At 44.5% G+C, this 18740-nt stretch overlaps 1 protein-coding gene across 8 annotated transcripts in view; it reads left to right on the top strand.

Annotated features, from left to right (window-relative positions):
• nckap5l (NCK-associated protein 5-like) overlaps window positions 1-18740 on the top strand; it is a 50052-nt gene that overhangs the window by 27315 nt on the left and 3997 nt on the right. For 5 of the 8 annotated variants that reach the window (XM_086032808.1, XM_086032766.1, XM_086032816.1 and 2 more), the window contains 10 exons: window positions 2670-2755; window positions 8414-8554; window positions 9962-10030; window positions 10103-10141; window positions 10264-10383; window positions 12243-12335; window positions 12527-15258; window positions 16528-16660; window positions 16751-16823; window positions 18426-18707. In XM_086032808.1, coding sequence (XP_085888934.1) covers window positions 8414-8554; window positions 9962-10030; window positions 10103-10141; window positions 10264-10383; window positions 12243-12335; window positions 12527-15258; window positions 16528-16660; window positions 16751-16823; window positions 18426-18707 — 3682 coding nt within the window. In that variant the 5' untranslated portion in view covers window positions 2670-2755. Of the gene's footprint in view, window positions 1-2669; window positions 2756-8342; window positions 8555-9961; window positions 10031-10102; window positions 10142-10263; window positions 10384-12242; window positions 12336-12526; window positions 15259-16527; window positions 16661-16750; window positions 16824-18425; window positions 18708-18740 lie in introns of all 8 variants that reach the window. The other 3 variants (XM_086032785.1, XM_086032793.1, XM_086032775.1) reach the window with 1 other exon arrangement.

The raw sequence follows: 18740 nt of genomic DNA, 5'->3' as shown, positions 1-18740 counted from the left end.
CCAATCCCACACCTCAAGAATGCATTGAGAAAAAAGAGTGCATCTGAATGTTCTTATTTTTAACAAAACTATCCCAACATGACACCTTTTATATGACTAGTGGAGAAGTTGTTTAAACCAAGTAAAAATGTTCAATCCCCCTTTTTTTTAGGGGGGGGGTGGCACATCCGTTTTTCAGGTGGTGTATTAAATTAGTTGTCTTAAATGCAGCTCAGCCCTTTTGGCTAGTCAAAATGTTCAATTTGCACACGTTGCAAATTTCAAGTCTCCACTTTCCAAGGTAAATATTTCCATATTGCAAAATTTACCGTTGTTAGATGATGCTAGCTTCACATTAGCTTCCCGCGACAACTACCAGAACGTTACCCCACTGGTTGTGTTTACTTTGCTGTTTCCAGCTGTGTTGTATAGTATAAAAGGTAGATCTGGACACTTCACCCTTTTTTGCCGGTCAGTCCTCCGTCCGCAACCTGGCTACCCTTCCGTCCTGCCCCCACCCCCCGCGTGCACTCATAAACATTATTTAAAGCTCATTAGCTGGCTAATTTCCTTTGCACATCCACTACTGACTGGGAGTATCGTGAGTGGATTGAATTGTTTACAACTATCTAACCAAGATGGCATTTAGCTGTCAACACAAGACCGTCCTGATGATGATGATGATGATGATGATGATGATGCGGACCAGAGCAAGCCAGGGGACATCACGGAAATATTTAAGATTGCATTATAACGCAATGCTATTGATTTTTATCGCAAAACGTTTTAACGCAAGACGTGCGCAGTTTTTATTGTGTTATTTCGCAATAAAAATGATTATTGCAAAATAACGCAATGTTATTGTAGTAGGAGAGCGATGTCTTCCACTTCCAGGTTATAGATCTTAGTGTATGGTGGAGCTGGCAGGACCCATCAGGTTGGGATGGATTTTTACAGTCTAGAGATGTCGCAGACAAGGACATACTTCACATGTAAAGTGATAAGGTTTGTACTTAATGTTTACAGTTAGTTAACCAAACAAAATTGCTATCCACCTTTTTCCTCGTCAGTGAAATGGGCGTCCGCTAGAGGGCAGACTATGCCTGTGAGAACAATACTGCAGGGAGGGAACATGAAAAAGAGCACTCAAGTGTTATAAGGGGCTTAGCAAGGCAGTCTTGCTTTTTAAAAGAACCCAACACTACACTTCAGCCGGGACTTGACCCGGTTAGGGACGAGTAGAGGGACGGACGAAAACCTACCTCTGTCCTTTCTTAGTCTGTCCTTTTTAAAAGACTTCTTGTCCTCCACCCAGGGCTCATTTTGTGGACGGACTGACCGTTCCGTCCCTGGGACAAAATGCCCATCTCTGATAAAACATATATATTGTGTGTACAGTATTTTCTTTTGCCAATATCTGTGTACCTCTGGATTATTTTGTTGCCTTGCAGTCCTTAAAAAAAGAAAGTATGTAATTTAAAGGATTTTTAAAAATCTGATTATATATATATTTTTTTACCCCTGATTCCAATCAGCTGAAAATGACGTTATTGGGCCAGATTTTCGATCTTGGATCACATGATCGGGACATCGCTAGTAAATGGCAGGACAGTTTCAGGTACAGGTTCACTAAATGACTGAAAAGAACATTGGCTCCCCTTCCCACTTATGAGGGCATTACAGGAAGTAAGTCTACTGTTAAAAAAAAAAAAAAAGTGACATAGTGGGTGTTGCGAACAACGAACCATGATATTGTGTGTGAGGACTGTAAACCCTAACAACATGCACAAAAAGAGGAGAGTTGTTATCCACTACTGAATTATTCATTCACGGTCCTTTCATTTGTTTTCCCGATGACTTGAGGTGAAAGCCGAGGAGGAGCACTTGTCTGGGTTGGGGGGTGTTATGGGCTTTTTGTGGTCTCTCAAGGGCGGTGGGGGTTCCTTTCGTCCCGGTGTGGTTGTCACTGTTTGAGCGCGGCCAAGGTTGTGGACACTTTCCTCGCTTTGTCACTGTATTGTCGCCGGTGAATTGACCGGCAGACAGCCGTCGATTGTTGGAACATCAACGGTTTATCCTTCAAGGTGCTTTATTTTTTGATTCGTGCCTCAAAGAATGAGTGTTTATTTCCACTCCCAGTGGAAGTTTCAACACAAAACAAAGAGAATTGGACAAATATTTACTACTATTTAACCAAACCACATAACATGGCCTTACTAAACACCATACATGGGTTAACGAAACTCGCTTCCACGGTGCGGTATTATAACCCTTTAGACAATAGAACAAAGAACACAAATGTTTTTCAATTTTTTTTTTTTTTTTGCAATGTTTTCTTCATTTTTTTAAAATTATTTTTATTAACAACAATTTTTTGGTGGAAAATGCATAATGGAGGTTTAGCATAATTTTGGGAGTTTACAAAAAATGTTAATGGTTGAGCAATTATGCTGTTTTTGGGGTCTCCTGAAAAGTGACTATTTTGGAGGTACAAGGTTTAGCCCGACGCCAGCGATATATCCACCTGCAACCAAATCCCAACACCCACCTACAACCCCCCCCCCCACCAAAATGTTCCCAATGCATTTCACTGGCCGTCAATAATATGAAGATTTTAGCTAGTCACACTTAAGAGTCAACAATGAAAAAAGAATGTATGAAAAAAACGTTTTTTTTTCTTGTCTTCTCAGCTCCTTGTTTCTGTTGTTGGGAGAGCGAGGCACCTGACGCCAATGTGACACATCTTGATGGCTCAAAGGGAGAGCGGAAACCACAGGTGTGTGCGCGTGTGTACGTGTGCGCTTGCGTGTGTGTGCATGCATGCATGCTTAGCGTGCACGTGTGACTGTCCTTCACAAACGGCTGGCAAACGAGTGAAGGGCATTTTCATCCCATTCAGTCATTTTCTTCATTGATTTATTGATAGTCCCCGAATCCAATCCCTGGGAATATGGAGTGTTGCTGCTTGCAAATTATTTAGGCTGCAACTAACAGTTATTTTGATAATTGATGAATCTGCCGATTAAAAAAAAATTTTTTTTTTACGATTTATCAATTTATTGAAAAACAGGACATAGTTTCGAATTGACAAAAAATGTGTAAACAAAAATTGATGATGATTCGATTAATTTAGTCCATAACGTCCTCGTGTGTCTCCTCTTCATCATCTGACATAGATTTTCCCAGGACAGACGATAAGAGGAACCTTGTGTTGCTCCGATTCGGAGCACGCCCATGAAAAGCAAAACGAGCTTTTGCACCTCGTGGCTGCTGGCCGACTCACTTGTAAGGACGCTGGGCTACTTCTTCGCGCTGTATTTATCTCTTCCTCTGGTGTCCGCTTGCACTTTGTATGCTTGCAGATGAATGCACAGCAACATGCTGGCCCTCACATTTTTCAGGTGCAGTTATCTCTCAGAGTCAGTTTTTTGGGCAACAAAAGCAGCTCATGCTCACTTGTCTAAAAGGCAAACACGCAATCTGCTCTGCTTTGTCAGGTGACGCTTCAACGCTCTTCCTTTACTTTCACTTACTCCATCCAACATGATATGAGATGAAAACAAATAATTGTGCCCGCAATATACAGCTGTGGAAAAAAATTAAATGGAGCCCCTCCAAAAAACACTGGAGCTTTTTTCATAGTTTGACCATTCTTCATGTTCGGAAAATATAAGAAAAAGGAGTAGAATTTTTATTTTTTTATTTTATTTTTATTTACTTAATAGAATGTTTCTCCTTGCCGTGAGACAAAAAAAAACACACAAACAAGAATAATGTGTAAAGCACAATAACGAAATAATGTGCTAAATGCAGAGGCAATTAGAAAAATCGTAAATAATGCTCTTAATTAGAGCTGCAAATGCACTAAACTAGGGCTGGAATTATTTTTTTGATTAATTGAATCGGATAAAAAAAAATAACATAATATCCATACCTTCATTTGAACTCTGGACTTAATTTTAAATTGACAATGCAGATAATGCGCAAACATAATTACCTTATGATCAAATTTCTGGTTTTGTCCGTAGCATTGATCAGCAAAATGATTTTCAAAATAAAAACAGATGTTTGAAAATGGCTTTGGATTCAACACAAAAAAAATCAGTGGAGGACTGCATGAATTGGAGGGTGTTTATTGTTGAGATGCAGAAATTCTGAGAATTCGGGCTCTTGAAATGAATCGATTATCAAAAATAGTACTCGGTACTTCATAAAATAAAAACAAAAAGGTTAATTTTACCCAAACGTACACCTATACGTAGCATAATCAGAGAATCCAAAATTTTGAAGTGGTCTCTTCATGTTTTCCAGCACTGTGGACATACCGTGTGCTCCAAATCAAAAGTGCGGTCAAGAATTATGTATAACGAGATGGAGCACAATTGTTTAGTCTAGTTTAGTGTGAAGCTTGTGACACGTTGTTTTCACATGAACGCAAACCACAGCAGCTGCAGCAGCAAAGTTCAACTTATATTTAGCAACCCTTTTGTTGTCTTTTGGCACATGCTGTCATTTCAATGCCAACTAAAAAGCACCCAACTACTGTTGTGCTCAACAAGGTCAAACATAGCTCATGCCGACCGCTTCTTTTCTTACGCCAGAGGAATTGATCGGATTTTGACAGTACGAATAGTTTGGACTCGGAAAGCGACTCTGGTTACCACTCAGGACGGTCAGCGGGGGTTTACGCAGGCCGCGTCGGCAACGTTCGATAATCTTCCTGTAAACACTTTGCGCACAGCTCCGGTTACACAAGTGATGGGCACGCTTCTTCCACTCATGGAACCATTTGAAGCGTTTGGTTTTTTTTTTTCTTTCTTTTTTTTTTTTTTTGATTGCATAGATGCCATTTTTTTTTTTTTAATCTTTTATTTTCTTTCAAATTTTTAAAGTGTTACTTTACTTATTTTCTGCTCTTCCTGTCTACATGACTTATTTTTTCTCCCTATTTTTTTTTTCTTTGCCTATTTATTCTTATTGCTGCTGGAAATGCAAATTTCCCAGAGGGAGTCATCCCAAAGGGATCAATAAAGTCAAGTCTAAGTCTAAGTGTAAGTTTACCAAACGACACATGCCATTTGTCACCATATCTGATTAATTTAACAGCCAAGATGAACTTGCCATGCAATCCTTTTTTATTTTTTTTTCAAAGTCATTTGTTATGATCCATACGGCAGCAAACGTTCAAAAACATCATTCCAATGGCATTTATGGACACACAAATATAGGATGAAATGGTGTGTAAACATTTATTTGGATATTTTGGTTTCTGACACTTTTGAGAACATGGCCCAAGAACACCATTGCTGTTCCTGATAAAACAAACATAACAGCAGGGTAAAGATGGGGAACTTCTCACTGTGCGTGAGAGCATAAAGATTAGACTACGAGGCAAAGAAAACGAGGTCATGTGGTCTGATGAGACCAGATTGACCCTGTTCTATCAGCATCAGGGTAAGAAGTGAGGCAGATGAAGTCTTGTCACCCGTTAGAGATTCACCATTTTTTTTATCAATTGAGTGGAGTTGATTGTTGAAGAATGGAGTCTTGAAGTGAGATCAAGTGCACTCGACCTTTTCATAATGTTTTGTTGAGAATATGCGCCACGGTACCTACGGGTGGCAGCGAACCTGTTGACTAAAACAAAGACAATAACTGGTTGTGTTTGAGGTTGCGCAGCAAATCGAGGGGCTCTCGTAAATATGTGTACCGAGAAAATCGCAAGACATAGTAATTACTTTTAAATGTAACAATCCGTCAAACGGAATTTATGAACCCAAAGAAGACTCAACACTATAACATACATTGTTTATTTAAAAAAAGATCACGTAACGTGGAAAAACACGCCGTAAAAAAGTATGAACGAAAGGTCACGTGGACATGAAACAAATACTACGAATACGACAACTAAACTGAAAGTGATGGACAAAGACACAACCGAAGGAAGACGCAAGGACCAAAACCAGCAAAACAGAATCTAATCTACGCAAGATTAGAAACACCAAGAACTAGCAAAAACACAAAAGTAGGTTACGGAAGGAGAAAAAAATGGACAACTCCAAGTAGTGACTACAAGTAGCAAAACTCGAGAATGGGAAATACAAAACGCTATGGGAGCAAGCGGTGTGAAAGAATAATCCATCATCTTCCTTGTCATGGGCAACAAGGGTGTCACGTGAGGCTCCACCCACCAGTGGTCCCCCGGGAAACAGAGCAGACAGGCAGACAACAGGAACATGACACTTAAGGAAGGAGGCTTCACATGAGCGCGGACTTTGGAGTACTCGGATGTCGCCGGCTTGGTTTTTGTACAATTTTAATCAATTCAAGTGTCAAATTACCCATTGAATGAATTTTCTAGGTCGTATTATGTGGACGTGAGTGTGCAATAGCAATATAAGGTATTATGCAACTTGAACTTAGCGGTGCCTAGGAACTCAAACAAGCTGGTGTTTTTTGGAGGTTAATGTCAAAAAGTGTTTGCGGCTCCCAGTGCTTTCTTTTCCGTGGAAATGGCTCTGAGTGTGAAAGGTGTCCGACCCCTGGGTTAGCCCATCAATTGGTGTTCAGTAGTACGCTTTCAGTAACAGCTGCATTATTGTATTGTCTCGAGCTTCTCAAAAATAAAGCCCTAGTGAAAAATAATTTTAAAATGATAAAAATAAATATACTGGTTTAAAAACAACCCTTTGATAATTTCATAGTAGTACAGTAAAAAGTTCATGAAATTAAACAACAGAGAAGTTCATGCGATTTGTCAAAAAATAATTCCTTTTTTTTCTGGTTAAGAATCGGAATCGAGAATCGATAGGACCCGGAATTGAATCAAAGAACCAGAATTGGAATCGCCCAAATTCACATGATGCCCAAGCAGAAAGAACAACTTAAATCATCGGAGACAGTAAATGTGGCCACAAACTAGGTGCAAATAAAGCCACAACAATTGTTTTGGTTCTCATCTTATTTTGGAGTAATGAGCATTGATCCCACTATTACCACTTTATCTGTGTGTAACGCATAAGTAGATCAGAAAGTCTTTGCTATTGGGTGGAAACCTTGTATGTCTGTTTTCAACTAAAATTGACTAAAACGAGACTAAAACATTTTTTAGTATTTGTCGACTAAAACTAGACTAAAACCGTTTTGTTTTTTTTCCTTAGTTTTTGTTGACTAAAAACTAGACTAAAACTATCACGATAGGAATGACCCAAATGTGACTAAAGCCTTTTGCCCAAAAGACTAAGACTAAATCTAAAATGTCTGCCAAAAACAACACCGCTGTGTATGCTATAAGCTAAATATTAGCTGAAAATGTGCATTTGCGTGTTGACTCATGTTTTAGCCTTTTTTTTTTTTTTTTTTTTTTCAGTTTTCATGGACTAAAAACTAGACTAAAACTATCACGATAGGAATGACCAAAATGTGACTAAAGCCTTCTGCCCAAAAGACTAAGACTATAAATCTAAAATGTCTGCCAAAAACAACACCGCTGTGTATGCTATAAGCTAAATATTAGCTGAAAATGTGCATTTGCGTGTTGACTCATGTTTTAGCCTTTTTTTTTTTTTTTTTTTTTTTTCAGTTTTCATGGACTAAAAACTAGACTAAAACTATCACGATAGGAATGACCAAAATGTGACTAAAGCCTTCTGCCCAAAAGACTAAGACTATAAATCTAAAATGTCTGCCAAAAACAACACCGCTGTGTATGCTATAAGCTAAATATTAGCTGAAAATGTGCATTTGCGTGTTGACTCATGTTTTAGCCTTTTTTTTTTTTTTTTTTTTTTTCAGTTTTCATGGACTAAAAACTAGACTAAAACTATCACGATAGGAATGACCAAAATGTGACTAAAGCCTTCTGCCCAAAAGACTAAGACTATAAATCTAAAATGTCTGCCAAAAACAACACCGCTGTGTATGCTATAAGCTAAATATTAGCTGAAAATGTGCATTTGCGTGTTGACTCACTGTTTTAGCTCATGTCAGTGTTGGCATTGGGCGTACTTAGACGATCCTGACTTGGGGTCGGGAGCCGCACCATTTCTTTGGCTAGGCTGCCTCGGCCGGCGACCGCCACCACTGCGGGGTCCCGGCGGCTGCCCCAGCTTGGCAGATCATACTATGTGGTCAAGGAAAATGAACAGTATGTAACGCTTAAGACAGTTGTTCTCAGCCTTATTCCTTTTTTTCTTTTCTTGGTTTGTTGTAGGAAAATCTCACACCACGCCATCAAACAAAATCGTCACAAGAAGCATTCACAACTGAAATAACGATGCTCTTCTCTTGACTCACAAATTTGCTTTACAGAGTGCGGAACTTGTGCCTGTTTAGTTGAACACAAAGCTGGTATTCATTTGAAGGAATGGAAACAGGCGCTGGTCTCGCCAGACAGACGCAACGCGATGACGAACATTCCCGTGCGTCCTTCCAGATGAGAACAATGTCGGATGAGGCGGAGCAGAGAATGTGCGATGAGGACTTTGGCTCGGACGAGGAGGGCGAGGAGGCGGACGTGGAGTCCTACCTGGAGGACAACAGCGGCGAGCTCATGGACAGGCTCAAGGAGCTGGAGGTGAGCAACACGTTCCAGAAATATGCCAAAGCTCCCCTTTATTACAGTGTAGCCATCACCTTAGCATATTAACATCTGAGTTTTGTTTACGTGCATGTAATTCTGCCATGAAGGCCTGGTGAACGCTTACATACCGTTTGGGTCCAATTTGACTCGTTTTGACTTTTGACAGCAACACAAATAGGCGAAATATCATCATGTCATCCTGAAATGAAAGTGAAAATATTTGTAAATAAATAGAATTCTGTTGTACAGTGCGCTACAAAGGTTCCAGGTCAGTTTTGACCTCTGTCTACTAAAATGTACAATAAAGATATCTTACTGATGAATGTTAAAAAAAAAAAAAGAGTAAGCAACTTTAGTTTGATGAGTACAGAAATCTTCTAAAATTCCAAACTTTAGAGCCAAAGTGGTGGAAATGAGTATAGTCAGGAAAGGCGAGAATTTATGGAACAAAAAAGTCAAACACAATTATTAAGTTTAAAAAGCTCATTAATTAAATCAAGGGTATTCCATCATTGAAAATCGTTTAGAAGACGTGCTCATTTATTTGCACAGAGAAGCTGAAAGGGAATTTGAATGTGGAACAAATATTTCCCTGTAAAATGAGTTAGAAAATACAAGATTCTTCTCTCTGCTCCTTTTCATTCGAATCATTTGCTTTTGTGTAAACATGTCAGTTTTTATTCTTAAATGATATATAATATTTTCACAAATATTTCTACATGTACCTCTGTGTTGTGTGTGTTTTAAATCATAAAAAAAAAAAAAGCGGCACCCCATGGTGAAACTGCATTCCATAAGTGTGTATTGTTTATGGGACAGTTGTAACAGTTTTCAAGAGGGATCTTAAACCAGTCCCAAGAGCTGTTGACACATTTGCAGCTTCCCCCAGAAACATGCACTTGTTGGGTCACCTTAAAGGACACTGGAAGAGTCACAGAAAGGCATAAATGTGGACACATCCCTGGAAAGTTGTGGCAAAAGTAAGGAACCACTTGGACATGTGGATTCAAACGTTTCAAGGTGACGATCAAATGAAGTTCACCTATAAAGGTTGCAGTTCCTTTTAGGTTCAGCGTGAAATTTTACCCCAAACCGACAACTTTGTAGGAGTAGTGTGAATCCAAATATTGAATGGCACTTAGTGTGAATAATCTTCAACTGATGTCACTGCAGGTGTCATTGTTGCCGTCGTGTTTTTTTTCTCTCTGGTTCTCGGTCTGCCCTCTCTTTAGACGTTTTACTGTCAAACAAAACAAACGCACAAATAAATGACAGAACGGTGACAGAACTACAATTCAGGACATGCCTGTTGTATAGAAAATGGACTTTGGTAGTCCTGTAATTTGAATGACATTTTTCTCATCGAGTCTGACGGACTGTATTTTGTCATTCCTCTCTCAGGCAGAAAATTCAGCCCTGATGCTGGCTAATGAGAGTCAGAGAGAAGCATATGAGAGATGCCTGGATGAGGTGAGGTCGTGTGGAAACTCAAACGTCAAATCGCTGCGTGGAGAGTCAAATAAGAGATGCTTTTGCTTGCAGGTGGCTAACCATGTGGTCCAAGCGCTCCTCAATCAGAAGGTAGCGTACGCTCGCGCTAGCAGTGGCATCTTAGTGTGTCTGCTTCCCTATGTGAGTGCTGCGTGCGTGTGCGCGTGCGCGTGCGCGTGTGTGTGTGTGGGTCCGTGTGTTTGACTGAACAGGATCTGAGGGAAGAGTGCATCAAGTTGAAGATGTTGGTCTTCGACCTGGAGAAACAGAACCGAGCACTTTGTGAACTTTTTCAGCAGAAGCTGCCCAATCATCCCACTGCTCACTACCAGGTGACTAAATGTCGATTTACATTTTTCTCACGTCTGTACAATGTAGTGTTCCTTGCAATAGACCTTTCACCGTGATCTCACACAAGGTCACAACATTGGAAAAAATGACAAGGTGTGTGTGTGTGTGTATACTTTATATATCTATATATATATCTATCTATCTATCTATCTATCTATCTATATATATATCTATATCTATATCTATATCTATATATATATCTATATATATATATATATATATATATATATATAGATATATAGATGTAGATATATATCTATATCTATATATATATAGATATAGAAGATATATATATACACACACACACACACACGCCCACACACCCCCACACCCACACACACACACACACACACACACACACACGTGGCCACGTATAGCATTATGTGACCACATTTATAATTTCCAAATTACCAGTGGATAAAATAGCAAAGGTTGTTGTAAAAATGTAGGAGGCAGCCAATGGGAGTGAACCTCGCCTTTCCATATACACTATCCACACTTTCCTCATAATTATCGCCCACGTCCTATTTCTGTCGCAATGCGCGTCATCATTGACTGTCAGCATCTTTTGGTGGATTAATAAAAAGTCCTGCAATGTGACATGTTGTACGGGGAGCCTCCGCGATCCAGGCTGGCATAATTCATGTCGCTGGGCGTCTGTCTATACTTCACATCACCATGCAATGCGCGGCGTTCGCCGGCGCTCCTGAGGATGCCACGTTGCGCTTTCATTCTGCCCAACCAGGGATGCAGTAGCGTCGCAGTCCGCGTGCGTCAACTTCGGACAAATAGCTGAGAGACAAGCCCCGGATATTTGTCGAAATTTCCAACTTGGACTTGGAAAAATTTGGAGCACGGACTTTCAGCGATGACGGCGAGCTTTCAGCCGAGTTGGGCCGTTTAACGCATCTCACTTTCGGATAGGCGGTGAAGGGAGTACCCCGGTCACAGGGGTGGACTTTACAGAAAAAGCAAGTCAAGCTAACCCTTACAGATTAGAATTTAATATATAACAACCTATGAACAATTCAGCTTACGAAAAGCCTCTCGGAATTCATTGCGTTGCAATATCGTGGTGACTTTAAAAAAAAAACAGACAGACATGAAAGAAACTGCACCTAAAGTGCACACAGGGTGCTCATTTCTCGCTCTTTTAAGTCAACCATGGAAAGGCTCATTGTTTTGTTTGTTTTCAGAGGTTGAAGTGGGCGTAAGTCGAGACGTCAACAAACATATTGGGGCCGATTGTTCCCCGTTATTTTGACTATATTAGTGACGTATTTGCAATGATTTTGAATGGACAAATAGTCTCTGGTCCCTTGCGTGACTCCCACCAAGACATATAGTAAGGGGAGGGAGGCGTGGCTATATTGCTCATTTCCATGAGGCTGTTCTAAAGTCATTGGTTTGTTATTGATTCCACCAAAACAAATTGATATAATTGCAAATGCAGGATAATATCATTTTCCTGATTACAAAACGTTGAGAGGGGCCAGCTGAGGTGGCTCGGGCATCTGATTAGGATGTGCAACATGTGCAACCTCTTATTTGGCAAATTTGCTATCTGTCAAACTGCAAACACCCACTCCGGGGGGAAAAAAAACAAAGTACTAAAAAGACGTACCATTGAATTTAACACGGTGAGGAAATGTACCTCCTACATTGCAGAACCTGCACTGTGACTATTGTGCACATGTACATTGTGATGACGATGCTTGAACGATATATTGCGCAGCTCTAGCTCACGCGTGCCTCCGGGTGGCAAAAACCGACGGCACTGCAAATTTGTCTACCCCTGGTGTAAACGGCCGCCGTCTCATGAGCGTCTGCCTGCCCACAGGTCCAGGCGGGACCCCTCCCAGACTACAACGCACAGCTGCACAATGACTCCGCCAAGCATTTGGAGGCTGCTCAGACTGAAGCACAAGCCAAGGTGATTATTGCGACACAGCTCGAAAACACGTGACATCATAAGCCGACAATATGAAGCCTCTGACATTTGCGCCTCTATTGTTTGTCGAAAGGGCCCGTCGGGCTGGTCTCCCTTGCATTCTTTTCCTGTACGCATGCACTCAAAGGTCTTTTCATGACGCTGATAGAATTCTCGCCCTGTCCTGTCCAAAGGGGAACGGCTACCGCACTCAGCACACCTCGCCGGGCCCTCGGGGCCCTGCCGCCTCCATGGAGGCTCTTTCTCCCTTCTTTAAGAAGAAAGCACACATCCTTGAAGTCCTGCGCAAGATGGAGGAGACGGACCCTCTCAAGTTCCACCCGGCCACGGCAAGCTTGTCTTTCTGCGACTACAGCCAGGTGCTTGTGTCCACAGAGGCCGTGCTGGCCTCGGCGGACGCGCTACAGTGCAAATCCCAGCACGCGCGCTGCCATTTCTCTCGCTCCGACGCCGACGCGCTCCAGCACGTCAACGGGGATGGGCCGGTGATGTGTGAGGGGGGGAACGCCTGCTGTTTACACTGCAAGAGGAGCCCAGACGGGCCTCCCGAACCATGTGCCCACCCCTGCGCCATCCAGAGCCGCGGTGCGCCCGTAGCCGCTACCAACGAATGTACCGCAAAGAGCCGAACGGCGGAATGTGTCCCGTTGTCCAAGCCGTGCGCCAACAATGAATCGCACTCGAAAGCGGCAAACGATGCAGGCGCCGCCGATCGGGGCCCGGAGGGGGTGGAGCGGAAGCAGGACAGCCAAGAACTCACTGGCTTCTGCGCAGCCCCCCGGCTTCCCAGTGCAGAAGGCACCCAGATCTCCCACTGTGACCCCGAGGCAGGCGACGGTGTTCCCACCAGCCGCTCCCTCGACACCGCGTCCGACGACGCCTCCCCTGTCCCGGAGAAGGACGGCGCGGACCCGGAGGCCGTGCGAGCCGGCGCCTCCGTAAGCCCGAGCGCCTCCTGCCTCAGTGACGTCAAAAGCGCCGCCATCAACTCGCCGTCCAAACTGCTCAAGTTCCTGAAGATCCCCTCCATCGGGGACAAGTGTCAAGCCTCGAGTCCCGCCGTCCGCCTGAGCCCCCAACTCACCCGTAGCTCCAGGATCCCTTGTCGCACCAACAACTACGAGGTGTACCACTCTCCCGTTCCCACCCGTCGAGCCACCACAACCGAGCGGTGCAGGCAGCCGCCGCCGCCGCCCACCAGGTCCGAGTCGTACCCCGCCACTCACTCTGCACCAACATCCCCCCCGCAAACTGACGATGCCTACCCCGCTCCTGTCCACGACGCACGCAACAGCTTCTCTGCCTCCAAAACTACGACGGTTGCTCCCTCCTCCGCGGCTTCCTCCCCCAAACACGCTCAGAGCATCCCGCATTATGAAAACATATGTGACCTGTCCCCTCACCCACGCATAGAAGAACCCACTCACACTCTTGAGAAAAGAACCACTCTTCCATCTCAAACCAAAACCAACAGCGGCGAAAGGAAACTGGTTAAATCGCTTCCCGAAAGCGTTCTCGCTGCGCCTCCTCAGCGAAAGCAGTCGTCGTCCTCTACGTCCGAATCCACATCGGACGACGATGACGATTCCGACAGTCCGGTGTGGGTGAACCATCACAGCCCGCCCAGCTCCTCGGCTCTCGCTGCCGCTCAGTGCAGAGCCGACTGCTCGCAGAATCGAGAGGAGGTCGGCGCGCAGGGCTGCGAGGCTACCCAGCCGCCGCTGCCTGCCCGAAGGAACGACTCGTCTTCCATCCCCAAAAGGCCCGCGGCGAGTGCGGCGAGGTCACAGGCCGATTCCAGTCACCACGCGTTCAAAGACAGGCTGGCCGCGCTGGGCAAGCTGAGGAGCTCGGAGGACTTGCAGGGGGGCTTGAGGCCGGTGGACGTGGCCAACGGGGCCGTCGAGGACAGGGGTAAGACGGCGGAGAGACACATTGAGCCACCCAAGGAGGAGCAGAGACATTCCAAGTACACAGACTCGTTGGATGGGAAAGTTCGGGGTAGTGGTGGGGGACTGAAGTACCCGGGCTCCTCTCAGCCAATCTCTTCCGGTCCGGTGAAACAGGAGCTGTGCGCGAGCTCCAAGAGCAAGATCGGCCTATTGTCGCCGAACGCCGATGCTCCGCAGGTACTGCGAAACAACATCAAGTGTCCAGGCTCACTCAACCTACCCTACAATGTGAAACCCGGTCCTCAAAGTAGCAGCAGTCCCAACAAAATTCCGCCAAAGTCACCGTCCAAACCTTGCCAGGGTCCCTCCGTCCACAGAGCAGGCAAACCCACAGATGCCCCGCGGTACTCCTCCAAGTCGGAGGAGAGAACCAAGATCGGCGGCAAAGGTAAAAAGAACCCAATGTTTGGAGACAGCCTGCCGCCGCCCCCTCCCAGGCCTCCGACTTGTGGCGACGAAAAGGCAGCACCGCCCGTGCCCAGCCCGCAGTCGGCCATCGAGCAGAAGGTGATGAAGGGCATCGAGGAGAACATGCTCAAGCTCCAAGAGCAGGATCGGGGCGTGCAGCCCACCGAGGCCAGGCAGAAGGCGTCCAATGGGATCGCCAGCTGGTTCGGCCGCAAAAAGAGCAAGCTGCCCGCCCTCAGCCGCAAGGCCGACGCCGCCAAAGCCAAAGACGAGAAGCGGGAGTGGAAGATCAACATCCCGTCGGTGGGCAAGGACTCTGCAAAGATGGCCAGCAGGTGTCGTGAAGGAGTGGAAGGCTTGAATATCTCCACGCTGATGGAGAAGGCGGAAGGGCTGCGGAGGGCGCTGGAGGAAGAGAGGGCCTACGTGGAGAGGTCGGGCAGGGGCCACTCGTGCGAGGTGGTGATGGACCAGGCTCAGGGACAGCTGGCCGTCATGTACCGGGGAGGCCGCTCCGACAATTTCATGCAGCAGCTGCTCAACAGGTGAACGCTCGACAGGACTTCAAGTCCGCCGCGCATCGAGCATCGCAACTGAACACGAATCAACTTTCGCGCGCTGTTCGTAGTTCCGCCATCGGTTCTTTTATGAGTGGCCGACTGTCAGCAAGTAACCTTGCTGCAAATTCAAAATTTGAACAGCGTTTCAACATTGCTGATCCAATCAAAATGCCATGACGTGTCACATGTAAAAAAAAAAAAAAAGACATTTCCGGGTCTGAAGCGAGATCCGGCCAACCGTACTAGTACAGTATAGACGGAATACATATTGTATTACCAGTCAAGAGGCGAGCAGCAGCATTTAGGACCAACTGGAAACGCCTGATGGAGGATTGGCTGACTCCGAAAAAAAGTGCATTAGTCTAGTCTCGCCGAGAGCATGTCTAGTTGAGTCATGACGTCTCATTTCTTGAGCACCGCAACTTTCTCTGTGCATTCAACACGTCGGTTAGGCCTTGTGATCAAGGAAAAAAAAAACATTCCGTCTCCTCTTTTTCTTGAAATCGTCTGTTCTCGTTGCCAACCTTTCTCTTCACGGCAGGTTTTGTCCAAGACACGACTGGGTCTTGGTGACAGAATATCCTTTCGTTCCATTTGGTGTCACTTCAGCTATCGTAGCCCATGAGTGATTGAAAAACAAACAAAACAACAACAAAAAACACGCAGGGCAGCGACACGGAAAAAAGGTGTTATTTGTATGCGTTCTAAGTAGCAAACGTACTTAAAATGCTTGACTGAAAGGGGATCGAGCCTTTTCTGTCGCTGGTCCTTCCCTCTGGAATGACCTCCCATTGGTTGTTGGGCAAGCGCCCTCTCTGTCCATTTTTAAAACCCGGTTGAAGACACATTTCTTTTCTCTGGCTTTTGATCAGACCTGACATTTTCGGCTCTTTTCCGCCGTCAATTGTATATAGTGTTTTTATGTCAATTTATTGGCTTTGTATTTTATATATTATTGATATCTATTGTTTTTGTTCGATTGATTGTATTGTTTGTAAAGTGCTTTGTTACAGCTCTATGCTGTTATGAAATGCGCTACATAAATAAAATTGCATTGTATTGTTCCAATCTCTGCACGGACATCATGTGGGGAGATAGTGTGTTCTCCCCGTGCTTGTGTGGGGTTTCTAACTTCCTCCCACATTCCAGAAACACCCTCTTGGGTTCATTGAAGACTCTAAATTGTCCATAGGACAAGTGGGGACCCCGGTTTGACACCCACTGACCTTACGACCCGGTGCTTGGTGCTTGTAGAGTGGACGGCAAGGAAGCCGTGAGCGTGCCGCAGCGGAGGCTCTCGTTCGACTGCAAGACGTCCAGGCCTGCGTTCGGTCAGCAAAACGATGTCGTCATCACACACGCCGGCGGCGGGGACAACGTGGAAAAGGTCAGTCGTGGTCGTCGTCTTGTCCACTTGGGAGTTGTCTCCTTCCGAGCCTCGATCAAAAACGATGATCGGCGTGCTTCTGTCATGCAGGCGTCCCATCGATTGGGCAAGATCACGTCAGATGATAACCTTGTGGAGTCGGTTCATTCGCAACACTTTTCAGGTGAGAAGAGCTGTGAAGACAACTCGGCATTAGCTGCTGTACAAATATATCATATTACCGTAATACATATAATAAAGTTCCGGGTCACATAATGTAGATGAAATCCAATCTCATGTTATATTTGTGACATATTCGTACGTCGAACCATGGATCAAACAGCTATTGTGAATTTTGCTGTGCAAAAAGGACCGAAACATTCTGCATTCCAAAGTTTACACAAGGTCAAATTAAGTTCACTAGTAAAGTTTGTAGTGCATTGTAGGTTCATCCCGAAATTTCAACCAAATGTCCAACCGACACATTTTTGGGTGGTTAGTGGATTTATTGCTAAAAGGAAAAATTAGAAGTCATGGATGATTGTGGCAAGAAAATATTGAAGTATGCAACTATTGTTCACGCTGAAAAGGAATATGGTGGGAGATTTTTTTTGTGTGTAATATCTGCCATACCTCATTGAGGGCCGAAGGTAGCGTATGTCGTTGTTCAAGGTCGCAAACTTTGAACGTGTTCAAAATTTCCTTGCAACAAGATAAAACGTTAAAATTGACGTTAAAACTCAACACTACGCATCTAGAACGCATGTTACGCAAGTGACAAAACTTTTCACGCAACGTTTCACACAAATGACTGTTAAGTAGTTCAATTATTCAACACAAACAAACCACCTTCACATGAGATTCATTAATAGTATTCGCTAGCCTAAATAGCACGCTAGCACAAACTGACGTGACATCGCGCATATGGCCGAACAAGCACGAGCACACTAGAACTTTACGCAAACGCTTTAAAGTCCCCATTTGGCCTTTACACGAGCGATACACCGATGTGTTTTTCTTCATTTCAATAGAACTGAAATGTTCATCTTTCTCTCGTCTTTGTTTTAAATTCAAACCAAAGTAAAAAGTGTCACATTTTGACTGCGATGTAGCCGTGCTGAACCAGATTCAAAATAACCAAGTTTTAAGTTGATCTTCATTGACCGTCGGATTTTTTTTTTTTTTTTTGAAAAGGCCGAATGTCGATATGTGTCAACGTGACAAATATCGGTGCCGATCAATCGACCCAGCTGATACCAGTCCGTCCCTAATTTACACAGAGTAATAAATATTAGGGAATATATGCAAATTGTAATGGTAAAGTAGAGTTCACGGGCTGCTAGTAGCTGCCTTGGAAGAGGAGCAAAAACAAGCAAACTTTGACTTTTTTTGTCTCGCATGAGGAGCATTCAAAAATGAAACCTAACAAGAACAAAATGCCAAAGCAAAGCTTTTTAGCTTGGACCGGACATATACATTCACAATACAGTGAATAGTCATGTTTTTTCAGACAATAATAGAGGATAGTATCCCCCCCAAAAATTGAATAGTTCACCTTTGAAAAACGTGTTTATATGCGGATAGTTTAAAAACCTTCATGTAAAATAGCTTAGGCTTAATGTGGACAATGTCCGCAATACTGGGGTTGTCATTTTCATATTTTCAAAGGTCGAATTGGACATGAGTACATTTCGATGGCAACTGATCACAGTTTTCGGTCAATAGGCGACATTGCAGCTCTTCAGACCGTCCCTTTATATCGTTTCATCACATCTCTTCACCGCAGGTTCCGGTCCGTCCACGTACACGCTGGACAGCGGCATTGGCACGTTCCCGCTCCCCGACTGCAGCGGCGGTGGCGGCGGGGCGACGGGACGAAGCCTGTCCAAGAGCAGGGCCGAGCAGCGGCCTTCGGGCTCCCCGGGGAGGGCCGGGCGACGGGCCCGCACCTTGGACCGGGAGCCCGCGTCGCAGGATGAGTGCTACGCCGCGCACAAGCAGCCCCTTCCCAACGCACAGCACGTCTCCAAAATGGAAGGAAGAGGCTCGGCCGGCGTCATTTGCGAAGGTGAACGCGCGCACAAAGCGCACATGCTACGCC

Source organism: Filicampus tigris, chromosome 1 (assembly GCF_054856515.1).
Source record: "Filicampus tigris isolate MCC_2025a chromosome 1, RoL_Ftig_1.0, whole genome shotgun sequence".
NCBI lineage: Eukaryota > Metazoa > Chordata > Actinopteri > Syngnathiformes > Syngnathidae > Filicampus > Filicampus tigris.
Note: the sequence above shows the minus strand (reverse complement) of the source record. Positions and strands in the feature narration are given on the sequence as shown.